The following is a 21,185-nucleotide window of genomic DNA, read 5'->3' as shown; positions in this document are numbered from 1 at the left end:
ATGCACACACACAAAAACAAGCACGGAGACATGAGCACACAATCTCACAACCTGAGAACCCCCGAAGCTCCACAAAACAACCTGTCAGTAGCTGTCAGTATAAATTAGCGGGCTGGCCCTTTGGATTATGTTTTCTGACTCTATCTGGCCAATCTGCAGTTTGCCTGGATCACATCATAGACCCTCAGTGCTCACATGTGTATGCACACACATATTTATTTCTCCATGCACAGAGGCATACATTTTTGTCCAAACAAAAAACATCATACAAGTTCAACCAGTCCTTCGTGCACTTAATAGATATGAATGCTTGAAAAAAAAGACGCCTGAAACACATACATGCAAGCGTGCATACACACACAAACACACACAATATGTGTGTGTGTGTGCAGTTGTGCCCTTGAGCTAAGCTGATGGCTGCCTCAAACTGAGCTGGTTGAAAACGAAGTAGTAGCGCACTGTCTATTTCTACCAAAACGTACACTGACACCACCCTTCTCTCCTACTCTTCAAAGTGTCAAAGCAAATCAATTCTTTTTCATCTTTCCGTTAATCTCAGGAGGGACCTGCACTTTGTAAACACACCGCAACTGTGTGTGCACTAACACATGCACACGCAGTACAAATATAAAGTAGTGCTCTGTGGGGCCTCACACGTTCCCTGTCCAATTCACCTTGTTCAACTCGCTGCCATGTTTGTTTAACTTACATCATGAGGGGTATTAGATGCGGAAGTGCCTTAGACTCCCAATGTTAAAAGCCTGCTATGAAAATACAAATTCGAGAGTAGGATTAATCAGGGGCGTCTGGGTAGTGTAGTGGTCTGTTCCATTGCCTACTAACACGGGGATCGCCGGTTCGAATCCCCGTGTTACCTCCGGCTTGGTTGGGCGTCCCTAAAGACACAAGTGGCTGTGTCTGTGGGTGGGAAGCTGGATGTGGGTATGTGTCCTGGTCGCTGCACTAGTGCCTCCTCTGGGCATCTGTTCGGGCGGGGGCTGGGGGGAATAGAGTGATCCTCCCAAGCGCTACGTCCCCCCTGGTGAAACTCCTCACTGTCAGGTGAAAAGAAGTGGCTGGTGACTCCACATGTGTCAGAGGAGGCATGTGGTAGTCTGCAGCCCTCCCCGGATCGGCAGAGGGGGTGGAGCAGCGACCGGGATGGCTCGGAAGAGTGGGGTAAGTACAAGTACAACTGGGGAGAAAAAAAAGAAGAAGAGTAGGATTAATCACAGTCACAGCATAGCTGAGCCATTTCCCATGGCTGAGCTATGTTTTCTCACCGTTGTTTTATGAATGAAAGTCAATCAGCAGAGCAGTCATCTGCCTTGACTCATTTCATATCACGAAAAGCTTGATGGTTAAACACATTTGAAATCTTTTTTTGTTGTTGGTGCCCCCCCCCTCCCTTTTTCTCCCCAGTTGTACTTGGCCAATTAACCCCACTCTCCGAGCTGTCCCAGTCGCTGCTCCACCCCCTCTGCTGAGCCGGGGAGGGCTGCAGACTACCACATGCCTCCGATACATGTGGAGTCGCCAACCGCTTCTTTTCACCTGACAGTGAGGAGTTTCACCAGGGGGGCATAGTGTGTGGGAGGATCCCGCTAATCCCCCCCCCCCGTTCCCCCTACCCCCGAACAGGCACCCCAACTGACCAGAGGAGGCGCTAATGCAGCGACCAGGCCAATTGTGTCTGTAGGGACGCCCGACCAAGCCGGAGGTAACACGGGCGTTTGAAGCGGTGATCCCCGTGTTGGTAGGCAATGAAACAGCCCACTACGTTAGCCCAGATGCCCCTGAAGTTTTTTAATAAGGGCTTTGAAATTATGAAAGCCTGATCTCTGCCATTTTATTCAACACTATTAAAATAGTATTTCCATCGTGGAGTTTTAACACTGGAGTCTATGGCAATTCTGCATCTAATCCCCCTCATGATGTCAGTCAAGAAACGTAGTGCCGAGGTGAATAAGGTGAATTAAACCCAACAGACATTGGACATTTGATCACAATTATCTTTTGCTAGGTATATTTATTTATAATCCCGTCTCTCCATCTTTCATTCTCCCTATCAAATGTTTAGTTTCTCTATTTTCTTTTTCCTTTTTTTTTGCTCAACAAGATGCTCGGCAAAAAATAAGCTTAAGGCCATCGTTACTCCTCTGTCATGGACCTGAGCCATACCACTTCCATCGTTACATTCCACAAATATCCACATTGGTAGAGACATGTAATGTCTGACAATGAACAGCACATGGCTATTGGAGCTATATTAATCATGCTTTGGCACCACAGGTACTTAGTTGATTAATTTCATGAAAGCAAACGACAGCAGCAGTTGGCATCCAGCCCACTTGTTGAGGGGAACAATATCATTAACCACAATCCAAGCATCGAGATAACTCAGAACTTTCTTTTTTCAAATAGAGGGTTATGCATTAATTGAAGCAAAGCTAGGCCCCACATTATTAAGTCAGAGTAGTAATATGCATTAGGGTGGCTTCCTGGGCTTTGACGTACTGTGAGTGGATTTTGTTATGACCAGGCCAGGAGAAAAGATAAGGTGGAATCAAGCCTGTTCCTCCCCTGCTGTCCCACTGCTAATATAATTACCATACATCCTCTGCTACGTGCTTCATTGACTTGCATAATATAAAATGTCAGCGTGAAAAAAAAAGCAAAGAAAAACAAAACAATTATATCTCTGTGATAATTTCCCCTTCCTCATTATTTCTTTGTGCATTATTGTATGAACCACGGGGAACAGATCGGATAAACCGTGTGATGAAAATGCCTTGCAGAAAATTGGCTCCCTGAGAGTGTGGCATCGTCCTGAAAATAATAGAAGAAATTGGAAACATGGTCTGTCAATTAATTGCTTGTTTACTTTAATAGAAGCCATGATAAGCAATACTCGGTAGCACTACGCTTCGGCAGAACAGCACAGAACAGGCAGTCACTCACTCGTCCTTTAACGCTCAAACATTTTGGACCTTGACATTGACAGACTATTTTTCAAAGTATTCATTTCATTAGGCGGCCTGATGAAGTTGTCTGATAGCTCAATCATCATTTCTCTTTATTTGATCATTTGTATGATCCTCATGAGGGCTAGTGTCCATCCCTTCTTGCGTGAAACGCCAACCCTCTACTTTACCTGCTGAAGGTGAACTGAAAATGGCTGACCCTACCCCTGGTGTGGCTCCTGCTTCTCTAAACTACAGTATATGCCAAAAAGCAAATGATCAAATAAAAATTCCCAACTGCACTGTGCAATTTACTGTGATCGTATCTGCTTCGTAAGATATTTAATTTCCCAAACCTCGAAGGTAAGACACTTGATCAGGACTCAACCATTTGATGTGAAGTATTATGCCAACCCTTTGCAATATAGATTTGTGAAAGTACACCGTCGCTTGAGTTGCTGTTCTCCAGATCACCTGGTCAAATAACCTCATATAACCTGTATGCATGCATGTGTGCGCATGAGTATGTATGCATGCATGCATAAGTGTGTTTGTGTGTGTGTGTGTGTATGTGTGTGCGTGTAAGTATATCTATCTGTGTCTGGCTGCCTGTCTATCTATCATACTGTGTGTGTGTGTGTGTGTGTGTATGTGTGTGCGCGCGTGTGTGTGTGTGCCTGCGCAAATTAATCATACAAACTCCCAACAGTTTAGGGTGATTAACCAATGTGTGTGCTGATTTGGGTGTAACTCCTACCTCTGGGAGAAAATGTCCCTGTAGGGGCTGCCATGTTGCATGGCGATACCGTATCCACGGTCCGGTGCGTTGCTACTGACGGTGTAAAACGAGCAGTCCTCTTCATTGATGGCTACATACTCCAACACTGCTGCATCCCACACGAAACCAAACCGGCCATACTTAACCTGAGAAAGACACACACACACACACACGTTACAATTTCATTTAGCAGATGCTTTTATCCAAAGCGACATACATCTGAGAGTTAACACAACACAATCGGGGGACAACAATGCAAGTAAATGCCAAAAAACTCCCAATAGGACACAGGTGTCAACAGGCACCTGCACAAAGGCAATGCACAGGATGCACTGCAGCGGGGGTTTTTTTTTTTCACACAACGTGCAAAGGGATAAATCACCAATACAGCTCACAAAGGTGCAATCTAACAAGATTGTAACTGAGTTGGTTAGATGATTGGTTCTCGAAAGCATCCTGGAATGGGACCCAGGAGTAAATAAAGAGCATTTTCAGCAAAAGACAGTATCATTTCTTTTGGTAAAATATAATGATACATTTCATCAACTCTAAAGTGAAGGATCCAATTACCAATCATGGGCTTGATGGGCCTGGCCATAAATATAACGCATGAGAAGGTCCACAACATGTTGAAATATCACAATGATTTAGAATAACAGAGTATTCCTTTACTCAGTGTTGACTTTAGTGTGTGGGCTGAACTTGAGGTTTAGCTCCATTTACAGACATAGTTTATATATATATATATATATATATATATATATATATATATCGCATATCATCCTTTAAGTCTATATCTAGCACCCCTTGTGTGTGTGTGTGTGTGTGTGTGTGTGTGTGTGTGCAGGTCTGCATGCAGGGGTGTGGCGTTGCAGTAAGAGTTACGTGTTTTGCAAGTATACGCACATGGGCATTTGGCATGTCTCTACTTTGGAATGCATAGGTGTAACTATGTCATAGTTGTATGCACGTGCTCGTGTGTCTGGAAGGTCTTTGTGTGTCTCCATGAGGAATCTGAAGGTTATCGTGACTCAAGGTAAAACTCACAGCCCTGTTTTACAGCGTCTCCTGTCAAAATGGCTTCTTGTTAACTGTCACGATAAATCTTTTGTTTCTAAAGCTTAATGAAAAGTGCAGAGTAACAACTTGGCTGTGATATTCACACCCTGACACCTCTAGTGACAATTCAATCAACCAGCCTAACGCTTATAAGGCAGTGGGGGTAACACACTTATACATGCGGACACATGCTTCCCTCCAAAACATTATTTTGATTACATCAACTTACATTAACTTTGAACGAACTTTATGAAATGTGCAACTACCGTACCTTAGGTGCATAACTATTATGTGTGAGCGCGCGTGCATGTGTCCCCATTTGGCATCTGTGAGATGACTAATGTCACCAGAACAGACGTGGCCCTCATTTGAATGGGGTCATTTCAGTCGTCTAAAGTTTCCATGTGAGCAACAATTTACTTCTGGGCAGCAGAACTGTTCGTTTTGTTCTCTACCACCGCTTGAAGGGAAAAAGAAACTGAAGAAATCTGTTCATGACTGAATGAAAATCAACATGGCTACCTTGTCGAATCACGTCAATTTCTAAATACTTAGTGGGAAAGCATGAAAAAAAATCTCTTTAAAAATGTCACATTGAAAAACAAAGCCGCTATGTCTAATTTCAGATAAGCTGCTGCTGGATGGGATTGTTGTTATTGATGATTTCCGACACGTTTTCTCGCTCCGGATTAGGGAAATACTGCTGTCATAGTGCTCAGGTGGCTTTGTGACCCCCCCCCCACGCCTTTTCTCCCCAATTGCATTCAGCCAATCACCCCACTCTTCCGCGCTGTCCCGGTCGCTGCTCCACCCCCTCTGCGGATCCGGGGAGGACTGCAGACTACCACATGCCTCCTCCCATACATGTGGAGTCACCAGCCGCTCCTTTTCACCTGACAGTGAGGAGTTTCACCAGGGGGACGTAGTGCGTGGGAGGATCACGCTATTGCCCCCAGTTCAGGAGGCGCTAGTGCAGCGACCAGGACACATACACACATCCGGCTTCCCGTCCGCAGACACGGCCAATTGTGTCTGTAGTTAGTTAGAGTTAGTCTGTAGCCCAACCAAGCTGGGGGTAACATGGGGGATTTGAACCGGTGATCCCGTGTTGGTAGGCAACAGAATAGACCACTAAGTTCAAGTTCAAGTACTTTATTCGTCACATGCACAGAAATACAAAGTAAAATATGCAGTGAAAAGAAGGGGGGGTACTCCGTCTGTCATTATGTGAAAAAAACTGTCCGGACGCCTGTCTTTAGGGCTTATTGAACACGATGACTTCATGTGAGTTACGATGTCTTCATTTCATGTTCCTTGCAGGCTTAAAGAGCAATATACTGCATAGGTATCCGGTTTGTACTGGTGAAGACGAACCCTGCTCTTGGCACCGACGTAGTTCATGTGCAGGGAAACTACCAGAACAATTTGATTGACTTTGTCAGCTTCAGGGTTTTGATGAGTTAATTGAAACTTCAAGTACACTTTGCGTCTTGTATTTTGAGATAAAGGGGCTGGCGCAAACGAGACACACTTTTTGCTACTGTTAGTAGAAAGCCTAAACTGACATCCTAAATTGGGTTCAGCTAAATGCCTTTTCTTGCATTATCAGCCAAGCAACAAAGACACTTAAACTTTTAACCCCCCCCCCCCGCCCCCCCGGTCATAGTTTGGAAAGTTGGACCAAAACATTTAGGTCAGGTAAAACGGATGATGATAACACAATTGGAGATTTGAGGGAACGGAAAGAAAACTGGAAATACCCTGAGATTGGAGAGAACTTGTAGCACTTTGAAAGCCTCTGTACGCCAGTCACAACAGAGGGCATACTGAAATTAATGTGTTTACCCTGAGTCAAAAGCTATTTAAGTGGAAGCAGAGAGGACAGCATTCAAAGGGAATCTCTCAGGATAATCACAATCCTCCGTGACCCACACTTAAAACCCATCGCCCGGCCGCTTCCACCAGACAGAGTAGAGGATGGATATCCCACACAGAAAGAACATGAAGTGGAGCGAGCGAGTGAGATTGGAAAGGGTATTACCTGATACAGATGAACACAATACATCTCAAATAGACAAGGTCAAAATAATATGGAGGAAAGGAGAATTTCCCAGGCAACAAAGTACAGGGTCATTGGATGGAGTGCTCTGGGCTTCAATGCAGGTGAATGACCGTTATTTGTGCAATAGACTTATGTTTCCAATACATTCATTTCCACGGTGTAGAAAAAAAGATTCAAGACGTCAAATCCCTCAGCAGAAATTTTTTTATTTTTACTTTTTAAAATGGCACGACCTGCTTTTATGTTGTAGTACTTACAGTACATACAGCAGCAGTTTCAGCTCTGCAAGCTAAAGTTATTAACTTTTTTCTGTGTAATTGCTCTGTGTCTGTACACACACATGCATATTTAGAGTAATGGTTCTCAACCTTTTCCAGTCACGACCCCCCAGAATAACCAGGTTGGTGTCCTCCCCATAGCACCGGGCTATTTAACTCACAACACCCTGATGCAAACACATTGATGGCTCACGAACTCTCTGTCTGAGACTGTTCAGGGATTACTGTAATATAACACATGAGAGATACCAAACTCACATAGGCAGACCTTTGCTTCGCTCACAAACAGAACAACTCAATTCAAGTTGGGCTTTAATTAGTGTTTTTAGATTTGTTGAAATAACAGCACCTCCTGTGCACACACTTTGACTCTCATGAACAAGCTCAATAAAATCTATTCTAAGACAAATTATATCACTGGTACAGGTGATGTAATGTAAAAACCATTCTCAAGTATACAATATGTTATTTTATTTTTTCCACAGTGCCACGGATTTGCTACCGTGGACTATGTGTCATGAATTGTGGTCACTCCCTCATGGATAAAAATTGTGGTTAATAACGTGTGAGTGGAGCGTCCGGGTAGCGTAGCGGTCTATTCCGTTGCCTACCAACACAGAGATCGCCGGATCAAATCCTCGTGTTACCTCCGCCTTGGTCGGGCATCCTACAGACACAATTGGCCGTGTCTGCGGGTGGGAAGCCGGATGTGGGTGTGTGTCCTGGTCACTGCACTAGCGCCTCCTGAACTGGGGGGAATAGCGTGATCCTCCCACGTGCTACATCCCCCTGGCGAAACTCCTCACTGTCAGGTGAAAAGAAGCGGCTGGAGACTCCATATGTATTGGAAGAGACATGTGGTAGTCTGTAGCCCTACCGGAATTGGCACAGGGGGTGGAACAGTGACTGGGACAGCTCGGAAGAGTGGAGTAATTGGACGAATACAAGTGGGGAGAAAAAAAAGGGGGGGGGGACTCACGCATGAGTGCGTCCTACTAAATGTTAGTCTTTGATATATCAAATATATACATTAACCTTGTTGTTCTGGACTGCACCTGCTATTAGTCTGCTGCTGTCCTTCGATTTCCCCGACAACCGTTCCTCCACACACAATAGCCACCAAGACCGCTGGATCCCAGGGTCCTCTTAAGAAGCGGTTGCTTAAAATGCATCCCTATTATTTGTACAGAAGCTGTTATTGCTGATGTATGTCTTATGACAATAAATTGAATGCTTTGTTAAAGGTGATGATGATTTATGTTCGATTTCTGTAACATTATGTAACATTATAACGTAAAAAAGACATGGTTAGTACTCCTGTCTGTGCTGTTGACCGAGGCATGGCAAGACGAACTGGAATTGGTCCCCGGGTGCTGCATGGCGGCTGCCCACTGCTCCTAGCTACACAGCTAGGGTGGGTTAAATGCAGAGCATACTTTCCCTATGGGGGATCAATAGAGCAGTGGTTCTCAACCTTTTTGGGGTCCTGGACCCCCTGCGTATTTTTTATCTACCCTGAGGACCCCTCCACCTGATCTTGGGGGAGGGGGGTTGCAATTTGATAGAAACAGTAGAAACTGCATTTTAAATTGCATTATAGCATTTATTCACTCTTTGGGGCAAAAATAAGAGCTTTCAGTTGTAACTTAGATATAGTTAACAAAACAGAATTCTTATGCAGTAACTTTCAGATATATGTAACAAAACAGAATATGTATTCAGTAACTTTCAGATATATGTTACAAAACAGAATATGTATTCAGTAACTTTCAGATATATGTAACAAAACAGAATATGTATTCAGTAACTTTCAGATATATGTAACAAAACAGAATATGTATTCAGTAACTTTCAGATATATGTAACAACAGAATTTTTATCCAGTAACTTTTAACAATGCAAACGGGAGTGAGATCTCTTATTAAAATACAATAAATTACACTTGTGAAACAGATGTAATTAGAGAAAAAAGTCCTGTTACCCTTTATAGTTTAGGTAGATAAAGGTCTCAGTCACATTTGAGTAAAATAATCCTATTTCTATAAATGTCATAGGATATTTTTTTAAAGATATTTTATTTTCACGGACCCCTTGCAATTACACCACGGACCACTAGGGGTCCGCGGACCCCCGGTTGAGAAACACTGCAATAGAGTATATCAAAATCAAAAAATTCAATGCCTGCAATGTTTTTTCACGCTCTCACTGATATGAAGAATGATTACTATTATCTACTAAATGTGCAGACATGTAGTACTGTGACGCTCTCTCAAAGAAGTGCTCAAGTATACCGAGGGCCAGCGCAGATTGCACCGCCTTTATACTGTGAGGCACAGAAATTAAAGATACAGTACGCCCATTTTTCACATCAGGTGCGCCATGGGTCTGGAGCTGGGGTGCCCAACCAGTCGATCGCGATCGGCCAGTCGATCATGAGATGATTTTGAAAAATGTAGTTAGAGTTTGAAAATAAATAAATAAAAACCCAGCAGTCCCTTCTGTTCACATCTTGATTGACATCGAATCTGACTAACCATTAAGAGGCAAGGTCAGCATTAGCCCTGCATTAGTCAGATTCAGCATCAACCAAGACATTATTAGTGAATTATTATCTCACTCGCAAGCTCTGACGTAACGTATGAAGGCGTAACCTTACGTTCACCGTCAGCGTCAAAGTGGCGAAGAGGAGACGAGAGACGTGACTAACGTTAACAAGATCGACTTCTCTTTAATTTTCTTTTGTGTGTTCGGAGACAAACAACAAAAATGGCATGAAGCCAAAAGACTGAAAACTTATAATTTCCACAATGAATGGGAGGAAGCTTATTTTTTCATTTATCCATCTGTCTGATCTGCAGTGCTAGTGTGGCTATACAGAAGGGCAATTTTGAGCGGCATTTTAAAATGGCGCACAAAAGCTATGACACAGATTTCCCAATGAAAACAGCTCCACGAACCAGAAGACTGCAGGAATTGAAGTCTCAATTAGCAGTGCAAAAGTCCATTTTTACGAGACCCAACACTAAGGGTGAGGCTGCAACGACAGCATCGTATTGCACCAGTCATGTTCTTGCTAAGCATAACGAATCTTTCAAAGACGGTGAAATTGTGAAAGAGGCGTCAGTTGTGGCTGCAGATGCATTCTTCGGTGACTTCAAGAATAAAACGGACATTGTGAACGCCATTAAAGACGTTCGGCTATCCCGGAATACTGTTACACGGCCCTGTGAGGAAATGCCTGAGAATCTTCACAAGCAACTGAAGAAGGACATTGAGGCATGTGAGTGTTTCCCCCTCCAGCTCGACGAGTCAACCGAGATGGTCGATGTGGCACAGTTGTGCATTTTCATTAGGACGGCCTTTGAAGACATGAGCGCAAAAGAAGAGCTGCTCACCATTTTGCCACTTCAAGGAAAGACTAGAAGCGAAGATTTTTTTCCAAGCATTCATTCAAATCGTTACCCAGAATAAACTGCCCCTTTTTAAACTCACCTCCATTAAAACTGATGGCGTGGCTGCTAAGGTAGGCCGTACTAATGGGTTCGCTGGATTGTGCAAGCAAAGCGATTTTTTCCCGGACTTCCTTAATTATCATTGCATAATTCACCAACAAGCGCTGTGTGGGAAGATCTTAAACATGAAAGAAGTGATGGATATTGGTATGAAGACTGTGTTCGGTTAGGGGAAGGAGCCTACGGAGGAGGCTATTTCGTGCACACATGGAGGAGACGGGCAGAACACACAGACCTGTTGCTGCATACGGATGCAAGGTGGCTGAGCAGAGGCACATTTTTGAGAGATTCAGTCAGTTATTGCCTGAAATCAGAGATTTTCTCAAGCTCGCTAAACACGCCGACTACACACAGCTAGAGGTCAACAAGTGGTTTTTGGATTTGGCATCCCTAACCGATCTCACTAGCAATGAGCAGACTTTAGAACTACAGGGAAAGGATAAATGTGTAATAAACATGATCAGCTCAGTGAATGTGTATAAAAGCGAGCTCCGACTGCTGTCAAGTAGGCTGCAATGCAGTGATCTGCAAAGCTTTGCTCACGTGCAGGAAGAACTTAAACGTCAGGGTAACGACACAGCACAGCTCGGTAATGCACATTATGAGGAGCAGGTTCAGAGCATCTTGTCAGCTTGATAGGTGCTTTTCTGACTTTGCATCCATTGAACCTGTTGCAAGCTATCTGTTTTCCGTTTGGAAGTATTGATGTGGATGACATTGCCTCCGGTGTGGCATCACTGTTTTTTTTCGTGGACAGCCCTGCTGTGGTGAATGAGATCCTCACACTTCAAACTGACATTGAGATTAAACCCAGGGCAACACAAGGGGTGAAGGGAGCGTTCTGGGAGCTACTACTGCAGGAAAAGGACCCCAACCTCAGGATAATTGCCACGAACTTCACAGCACTTTCTGGATCAACCTACCTGTGCAAATCTGCTTTTTCTCACATGAAGATCATCAAGTGGAAGTACAGATCCACAATGACAGATGACCACCTTCTGGCCTGCCTAAGGCTTGCAACCAGCAGCTACAACCCTGACTACGAGAAACTAGCCTCCTCCTCCCAATGCCAGCGGTCCCACTAAGGGAGAGAATGACATTTATTTCTACTTTTCTAACAGAGAACTATACTGTATTGTGGCTGTATTATTTCTGTTTGTCGTGTGTATTGAATGGGTATTACAGTAATACGGTTCCATATTTGGGGTGGTAGATCTCGGCTAGCTGACAAATGTAAAAGTAGATCTTGGTTCAAAAAAGGTTGGGCACCCCTGGTCTGGACAGTTACGTGCTTGTTTTCTCCACAACTATCTGGCGATCCCTGAAAATTATCTCGTGACCCCGGGGGCCCCGACCTCCAGGTTGAGAACCAGTGATTTAGAGGACCGAGATCACTTACATGTATTAACAAGTGACAGAACTTCTTCTTGTATTTACTGAACCTTCGCTACTGAGCATAATCTAGCAAGCATTTCAAATGTCAGCCTGGCATTTCAAATACGGCGTGGCATAAATGTCATCTCTATTGTTGATATGGAGCCAGCCTTTCATGCTTTATTTCTGCCGAGAAAGCAGTGGGGAAAAAAAATCTGCACAAACTTAAGAAGAATTTTGTCTCAGCATCTGTTCAAGTCGAATCATGACCTGGTTCCCTCTCCAGTGTTTTGAAGGGGAATGAAACATTCAGGGAGTGTCGCGCAAACTCCCGTTCCCGTCCACACACACACAGCCAAGGTCACTTGTATAGAAACTCTAGTCGGCTTCGGTTGTCACTTCCCGTTTCCAGCAGGACTTATTCTTACCAGTTGTAACTACGGTTAATAACTGGACTGAGTGTAAAGTTGACTGGATTAAGAATGAAGATGGAGAGCGACAACCATAGTTAGCTCTAGTATGAATGGTGCCGTATTTTAATAAGAAGACTCTTCAGAGCAGCGACTCTCAAAGGGGCTTCTGAGGCTCCATGAGGGATCTCGGAACATCCCAGCAGCTCCACAGCAAAATCAATGTTGAGTCAATTTAGTAAAAAAATACAACAACAACAAAATACAGCATCACGATTTACTAGTTAACACTGAAAAATGATTTTTGAAAAAAAAAGGACATTCCAGAGATCTTTGCCTTGCTTTTTACATTCTTTATTTCCTCCCTTCTGAACATCAGGCCACAGCTTTCAGTCCTTAAATCACATCTAAAAATAGTAACGCTTGGATGACAAGCCCTGCCACTTTAGAGCAGAAGTCTGACTCTCATCATGCTGTTGTGCTCATTCTTCAGAGAAAAACTTTCATCGACAAATGCAGATAAATTCTTAAAGCAAAATGGTTCTTCGTATCCTCGGAGAATTTGTTTTTTTAAGGTCTAATCATTGGGGAACTGCTTTTTTTGCACTAAATAAAACCTCCTTTGTGATAGCTGAAGGACATATAAAACTTCCTTTTCATCAAAAGGTGCTTGCTTTAAAAAAGGGAGCAACACAGAGTCGTCAGAGAAACCACCAACTTACAAACCCTTGCATTTTTATTTTTGTTTGTAGGCGCCTCCAAGAACAACTGATAATATATTCAAATAAGCAGTTCTACCACATACCAGCTCTGCTGTTACCCTGCCTGTCAGTGCACTCAGTAGAAGGTCTTAGGCTGCATTCAGACAGAATCAGGCAATGCGTCAAAAACGCAAGTCCTCCCATTCATTTTGAATGAGGGTAGTGCACTTACACTGCAGCGGTGTGTGCCGCAGGCGGTTCAGTAAAAAGAAAATGAAAAGCAGCAGCATCCGACAAGAAAGTCGAGCCAGATTTCAATTTTGCCAGAACGTGACCCGACGTCAGACTGTGGTGGCCAGTAACATAGGCCGGCGATCATACCAAACACGCCCATGTGGGCCATGCTGTGACACGCCCATACCACCGCACACCGCCGCGGCAAGGCGCCTCATTGCCTGATTCTGAGTGAACGCGGTCTTAGCATATTTGAAAAGGGCTTAACAGTGAGATCAACCTAAAGTATGCACGAGGGCTAAGACGTCGCCATCCAAGCAGGCAGGTACGCACATACAACCATTTCAGTACCAGTTCCACCCCTCGCCCAATTACACGCAGCCACCCAAACTACCCACAGGCACACCAAACACAAGCCCCTCACCCTGCAGAAGAAAAGAAAAAATAACTTCTTCCACCATCCCATTTCTAGCCCCCGGCTACAGCAATCAGAGGGGTTGTGACTCTAATTGTGCCAAGGTAATTATCAAAAGCAAATTTCCTCAGACACATTGACACCTTGGCAGCAAAAACACACTTTTGCATAAGCAAAGGATACAAATACGGACAAATGGCAAACACACATGAATGCAAAGACTCAAGCATATTAACACAATCACCTCCAACATGCAGATCGCACTCGCCTGCACACACAGTCTCTCTCTCTCTCTGTCACACACACACACACACACACACACACACACACACACACACACACACACACACACAGGCACATGTTCACACGTACACATGTGCCCAGAAAGCCATCAATGCATCTTAATCACCGCATTGGGCCATGTTTTTCTCTACTGCAAATGTGACATGGGGAACCCCGGAAGATCCATAATCACTGAATTAAAACCATCCCTCCATCTCCCCTGCTTCCCTTTGCTCTCTCCTGATTCAATCACTCCAGCTACTCCTTCATTTCCATTCCTTCTTCCCAGGGGAAGAGAATAATTAGTCTAATGCTTTCTGTTCAGCACTTTGTTTATTGGTTTTTAAAGTTTTTTTTTGTTCTGGTAGCCATTTTACTAAGCCATAATATCATTTACATAATACTATAAAGCCAAAGAATCCAAGCTGTTGCAGCTTAGAGCCATGTTTCTACAACGACTGGGTCAGGAACCAAAGCCACAGGAGATAATTATTCTGGTAATATGCGTGTGCTTGTGTTTTTGCTTTGTTTTATGAATGTTTGAGCGGAATATCAAAATCGAGTACACGCCACACCATTTTCATCACATCCTATACCCGCTTTTTGAAATGTAAAATGTATTTTTGCTTTAAAGATTGCACTAACTGGCTTTTACAATGTATTACAAATGTGCTGCTTGGGAAAAACTCATTGCTTCACATCAGATTTAGTTGGCTGGTTGTTCATTTGTACACTGAAGGTAATAATAATTAATCCTTTTGTAGAACAGTGCCAAACCAATTAATGTGATAAAATACATCATTAAAATTTGAAATATAGCAGCTAATCTATTCACGTGTTTCCTGAGGGGACTACATTTAATGGACTAAATTTCATTTGCAGGCTATTACAAAAGCCCAAGGATGTAGATAGGAAAGGGTTGATAAACATTTGTCCTTAGCAGTCATAGGAGAGGATTTTCAGAAACGATCCTGTGTCACTGTAACGTATAGCAATAACGATGATAAGGAAAGGGTCATACCACGACGGCCCTTAAAAGTAATCTGTCAATCCCCAAAATCACCTTTCCCATCATTAACATGGAGGCGGTGTGTCCTTTACCCTTGGCTAAAGTCAAAACCTTTGCTGACGCCTTTTGAAAAGGCTGAAGATATAAACAGAGCATCTGACCGGGGCAGGGACGAAGAGAGCTCTGTTGCACTAAACGCGAGAAGAGAAAAAAAGAAAAGAAAAAGAAGAAAGATGAAAAGTATCAAATACTTTCTTTTTTTCAGACTGCTGGGGGATAAAAACTGACCTAATTTTGAAAATATTTCCCAAGAAAAAGAAACGCCACATAACTACCTTCACCTTTTCTCAGAAACGTTTGCGATACCACGAACAGGAGGATTCGCGTTCCCCTTCAGAAGAAACATTCCCCAAATTAGGTCAGTTTCATCTGCAGGTCTGCAGTAACATTAGGGTGTGTACAAATCCTTGGGAGGTTAACTTCAAGCGCTTCCTTGTAAGAGAAAGCCGCCTTTAACGGTTGATACCAACCGCTGGAACGGCCACACGGTGGTCTGACATACATTCGGAGATATAAAACAGTTCACGGATAATATTCTCCAACCCTGTTGAATCATATCAGCATCTCAGCCAGTTTCTGGAGGGGCTGTCCAGCTGTCTCCTCCGTGGTTCAAACAATCTGGCTTCAGAGTCTACCCACGCTGTGGTCCGGCAACAACATCAAACAGCCAAGGCACTCCAGGGTCTATTCTCGCTCCACATCTCTCCCGTTTTCTTCCTCTGTCTGTCTTTTTCGCTCCCTTTCTCTGAAAAACTCCTTCAAGGACACCCAGCCATGCTAAAGGAATAGTAAATTCTTCATCTGGCTTTCAGATTAATCTCAAGATATATCAAAAGTGGTCTTTTTCTCCTTCATAAGTCAGATCAGAAGGACGATAAATGGAACAGTTTTGAAATGGCCCGTATCCACCACGCGTTGCTTAGTCTGAAGCCGGTTCATAGACTGTTAAGTATTGAGCCTCCAAGCGATGGATGTAAGGCTTTTAAAAACCGGCATTGCTAGGCTTTGTTCCTCATAGCGGGATATGCTGACATGACCGTGTGGCTGCAGGGTCAGCTAAACAACTGCGGCCGGAGACTTAAGGCCACGGTACACAGCTATTGTTTTGCTAAGGATGAGTTTTACATCCTTACAGCTCTTTATGTTATCCACGTCAACGTGATAATTGCTGATCCCTAATCCTGCAGCAGTTAGCATAAAAATCGAGGATACACAGTGATTTTGGTGCATACCACCACTTTTATTGAGTCCAAGCAAATAAACACTTGGTCAGTTTGCACTCAGAAGACTTAGGCCGTGTGTCCACCGGAGGGAGACCTGTAAAAAATTGTTGCCTATATTTCTGCATTATTTTCTATGGAAGAATAGTGCTTTGAACGCCCTCCCCTCAGTGCAAGATCTGACGTCTTTTAAGATCCTAGCAATTTCACATGTGCTGAGGTACACAGCTCATCAATGTCACTTGGAGTTCCACCAACCAATGATGATGACGGAGGGGCGGGATGGGGGAGAGGAGATGAAAAACTAAATCTACTTCGTCAAAGCAGAGAGCAGAAAGGTAAACAAACATGCAATCAAATTGTTTTGGTCTCAGAAAAACCCTGTTAATTTGGCATGTCATAACAATAAAGAGAAAGCAGGGCTGCTGACCATCTAGTATCAAAGACATGCATGTTATGGTTACTGTCTGTGCCCCTGACTGAGGCAACGACAAGAACTGGAGTTGGTCTCCGAGTGCTGCACAGCGGCTGCCCACTGCTCCCAGCTACATGGCTGCCCAGTGCTTCCGGTGCATGTGTTGGGATGGGTTAAATGCAGAGGATGATTTTCCCCACAGGGATTAATAAAGTACATCTCACCCCTCTCGTCTAGTAGGCATGAGGCCGATGAGAGCATATTTCACTAAAGAGACGCAAGCAGCTCATAGCAGGAGGACAAATGGTATGATCCATCTGAGGGGAACTTGTATATGTATATGTGTCTGACATTCTTGTGTAAGAAGTTGGGTTGTTGTGAAGCGTCTAGTGTGTCGGTGTAGTGTTCTGTGCCTGTCACGTCTCACTCTCAACCTTCACCGCTGGCTAGCAGAAATGCAAACAGGGGAGCCGAACACATAAGTCTCTCCCTGCCCGTACATAACCTCTCCGACAGCAAGCCCCATGCAGTGCCTCCTCATGGCGACACATGGTAACTGGGTACACCTTGGACCCCTGCTGAACTACAAGGGACTCAGAGGAGGTCTGGCTCCTAGACGTGTGGTAGGCAGGCCCACCGGTGTGTGGGTATTCCTTGATGTCCACGAACCAGCCCCCAGCTATGGGCTTGAATAGCGCCACTGCCTAGTGGACACCTCGGGAGAGGAATAGGCTACGGGAGTAAACCCCCACAGAAAATCAATGTTTACAGTGCTGTTGTTTTTTTGGTTTTCTTGCCCTTTTGTATGTGTTTAAGTGGGAGAGTACTGCTGGCATCATGTGTGTGGCTGCCGCTTCTCCCTCTCATAGCCCCCCTTCCCATCCACCCCTGTACGTCTGTGTTATGTTTATCTGTTGTCTTGTTTCACCCCGTTTACTGTAAAGCGGCTTTGAGTGTTAGAAAAGTGCTATATAAGATTGATTTATTATTATTATTACTTGTATGACTGAACATTTTTTTTTAAATTTTGATATACTCTATTGATCCCTGAAGGGAAATTCTTTAACCCATCCTGTGTAGCTAGGAGCAGAGGGCAGCCACTGTGTAGCACCTGGGGACCAACTCCAGTTCATCTTGCCATGCCTTGGTCAGGGGCACAGACAGGAGTATTAACCCTAACATGCATGTCTTTTTTTGAATACTTTTGAATACTGCTCAACCACAGTATCACAGAGTGGTTTACTATCATTTTCTTTGACTTGTGGCTATCAAAATAGCATTAGAATTACAGATGGAGAAAAAGAGGGACTTCAGAGTGACACTTTCACTGTAGGCTTAACAAAACTGGTTTAATGCAAGAAGTGTATTATCAACCAAGGATTTTTATAGTCAAACTCTCATAAATGCACATGCAAGCACAAATGCACACATGCATATGTATGTATACGTATGCATGCACACACACTCTGCATGCATCATTCTCCTCAAACAGTGTTGTCAGTTTGAAAATCAGAAAACTGAAAATCATTCCACAACAGCGTAGGAATGATTTTTCAATGATTTGGTTCAGAAGCAACCGATTCCAGCTTAAAAAAGTGACGTGATATTCAGTTGATTTGTCTCATTTTGTTTCAGCAGCAGATTGTACACTTACTTTTACTTTAATGACAAAAAAAAAGTCACCTTGACCTGGCATGTTAATCGGCACAGATATTGGCACAGATGGCGTCTGTAATGGTTCTTAATTAAGCAAGGGCAAGTCGTTTCCTCGTCAAATCCAACTTTTTTCTACATTCAATTACTCATTTACCATTCATTAACCTTCATCTAATCAGGTGAAATCTCTTGAGATGGAAATATCTCTTTTGCAAGAATGACCCGCACATGATAACAGCAGGATGCACATATACGTTGCCGTTTTAACACATAAGGCTCTAGATCCCGGTTGGTGCAAGGCTGGTGGTAGCGCTAACACAGACGCAGTGGCAATTTCGTTGGGCGCAAGGTGGATTTTCTCTCGCCTGGGTACGTTTGCTGATTTCTAGGCTTGCCATGACATCGCTTGTGCAGAAATGGGCGTGGGGGCACAGAGGGTGTGTCAGCCAAAATCGGGTGGCGGAGTGCTAGTTTGGCATCAAATCTACAACTACTACTTTTGGCTGCTCCCGTCCGGGGTCGTCACAGCAGATCATCAGTTTCCATTTCTTCCTGTCCTCTGCATCTTCCTCTGTCACACCAGCCACCTGCATGTCCTCCCTCACCACATCCATATACCTCCTCTTTGGCCTTCCTCTTCTCCTCTTCCCTGGCAGCTCCATATTCAGCATCCTTCTTCTCCCAATATACCCAGCATCTCTCCTCCACTCATGTCCAAACCATCTCAATCTTGCCTCGCTTGCTTTGTCTCTAAACCGTCCAACTTGAGCGGTCCCTCTAATATAATCGTTCCTAATCCTGTCCTTCTTCATCACTCCCAGTGAAAATCGTAGCTAGTTTGGCATCAAATAAAATCAAATATTACGCCTGCGTCTCCACCTGGTCAGACGACTTCTTAGCGCAGATGCAGGCGTTGTGTGGTAGTTTCGGGCTTTAGGTGAACCTGCAGTAAATATAGATGTATCCAAAAATCACCCATGCCACTTTTGTATATATTATTATGGCCTATTTCTGGAATAATTTAACTAATGACTATGGTCCTAAACCCTTTTAATCACAATATATATATATATATATATATATATATATATATATATATACACATACACACGTATTTCATTGTCTTTCAACATAAAGAAATCAATGTGCTGTGCTCATAGAATGTGCAGGAAAGAGAGAAAGATGCTGGTGAGAACAGACAAGTTAAACGGTAGCCTGTCAAATAATCATGTTTGCTTGTTGTCTCATACCATATTGGAATTGGCGCTAATGTCCGCTATATGCGCACTTGGTGATGCTGCGCCTCCCGAACAAGGACATCAGTTTCCTCCTGGGAGAAGCTTTTCTGCCTTAGCCGGTCTGGACTTCCAAAATCCATCACGACACTGGAAGTTTGCCATGACAGAGCACGCGCTGCGTTTAACGGGAATGAGAGGAGCTGACTTGATTGGCCATAACTGAAGACAGCCCCCACCACTCCTTCTAACCCAACCCTTTTACAACTGCGCCTCCGTTGCCCTCGGTTACCGCCAGAGAAGCATGTTCCGAAACTGAACTAGCGCCAGCGCCTTAGACTGTGCAATGACCCAGAAAATAGAGCCCATAACGTGCCAATCACACCAAACAAATGAACAAGCAACGTACATATATAAATAAAAACAATAAAAGCAAGGTAAAAAGCGGGGTAAAAATGATAGAAAAAATAAAAACAAAACATAAAATACATTACAACCGTGGAAAAAATTGGGGCTGGGGTATGACAGACAATTCCCCATTAATGCATTTTCTAAATCGTTCACCGGTGATTTAAATTCAAAATAAGAATAAGTCATTTTGAAGTGTATTCCAGGAAGAGGGAGCGGAGTAATTAACTCGTTAGGACATATTAAACTAAATTCAAATCAAATCAAAATAAAATTGAAAAAATAAAATTGTTTCTCTATGATGCCTCTCTCATTGTTCATACAACTCTCTCCGGATGTCCAACTTCATTTTCTCTAATAAAATGAGCTTCAAAATATATTTAATTTTTCATTTGATTTGGAGGATGGTTCTATGTCCTGCATATCTCCTCTGGTTCCAGACCCAGATGGCTCAGGTTCTACTGACGATCCAGTACAGTATGTCACACAGTACCACTATTTCCAGTGATGTCGGCCAGTATAGCCAAACCCTGGTTTTCCTCTTGTGGGTCATTTCTGATTCAGGTGGTGGGCCACCACCTTTTCTTCTTCCTCTACTGACATTGCATAATGCATTTTCTTTCTGCTAAACTTACTAAATCTGTTCATTTCTTCTTCACCTCTTTCTAGTGTCTTGGAAACTGGCTAATGGCACTTGAATTCCTGGAAATGTATTTCCACTCAGCTTTCTTCTGGCTGTTGGTGGGACTCTTATCTCTTTGGAGAAACATTTGACTCGTTTCTCCTGTACTTTATTTAGGGGAATCTGTATTCATTCTTCGAAAGAAATGTTTTCTTCTATTTGTATTTTTCTTCCATATTGCCTTCTGCTGTAATCATTCAATCCAATGACCCTCCCTTTAAAGGCTATAGAACAGTTGTGTAATCTGATAATTCAATGGCAGGTCACATGACTTATCAATTGCAAGTCCTTTGCTAGTTTAAAAAAATGTTAAAGAAAGTGCCATTTGTTAGCACAAAGATCTTAATGTCATTTGACTCCATATCACAAACACACCAGAAGAGTTACTGGAAGTGTAGGCTGTCTTCAAATAACCATTAGAATACCTCTTAA

The 21,185-nt window shown here is 43.4% G+C and overlaps 1 protein-coding gene across 1 annotated transcript in view; it reads right to left on the bottom strand.

The window, feature by feature from the left end:
- Nucleotides 1-21,185, bottom strand: part of grid2 (glutamate receptor, ionotropic, delta 2) — a 1,051,241-nt gene that overhangs the window by 39,594 nt on the left and 990,462 nt on the right. Inside the window, exon 14 of the mRNA XM_056283554.1 lies at nucleotides 3,721-3,887. Within this exon, the coding sequence (XP_056139529.1) occupies nucleotides 3,721-3,887 (167 nt within the window). The remainder of the gene's footprint in view (nucleotides 1-3,720; nucleotides 3,888-21,185) is intronic.

Source organism: Lampris incognitus, chromosome 1, assembly GCF_029633865.1.
Source record: "Lampris incognitus isolate fLamInc1 chromosome 1, fLamInc1.hap2, whole genome shotgun sequence".
NCBI lineage: Eukaryota > Metazoa > Chordata > Actinopteri > Lampriformes > Lampridae > Lampris > Lampris incognitus.
The sequence above is the reverse complement of the archived record's forward strand: the minus strand, read 5'-3'. Positions and strand labels throughout refer to the sequence as shown.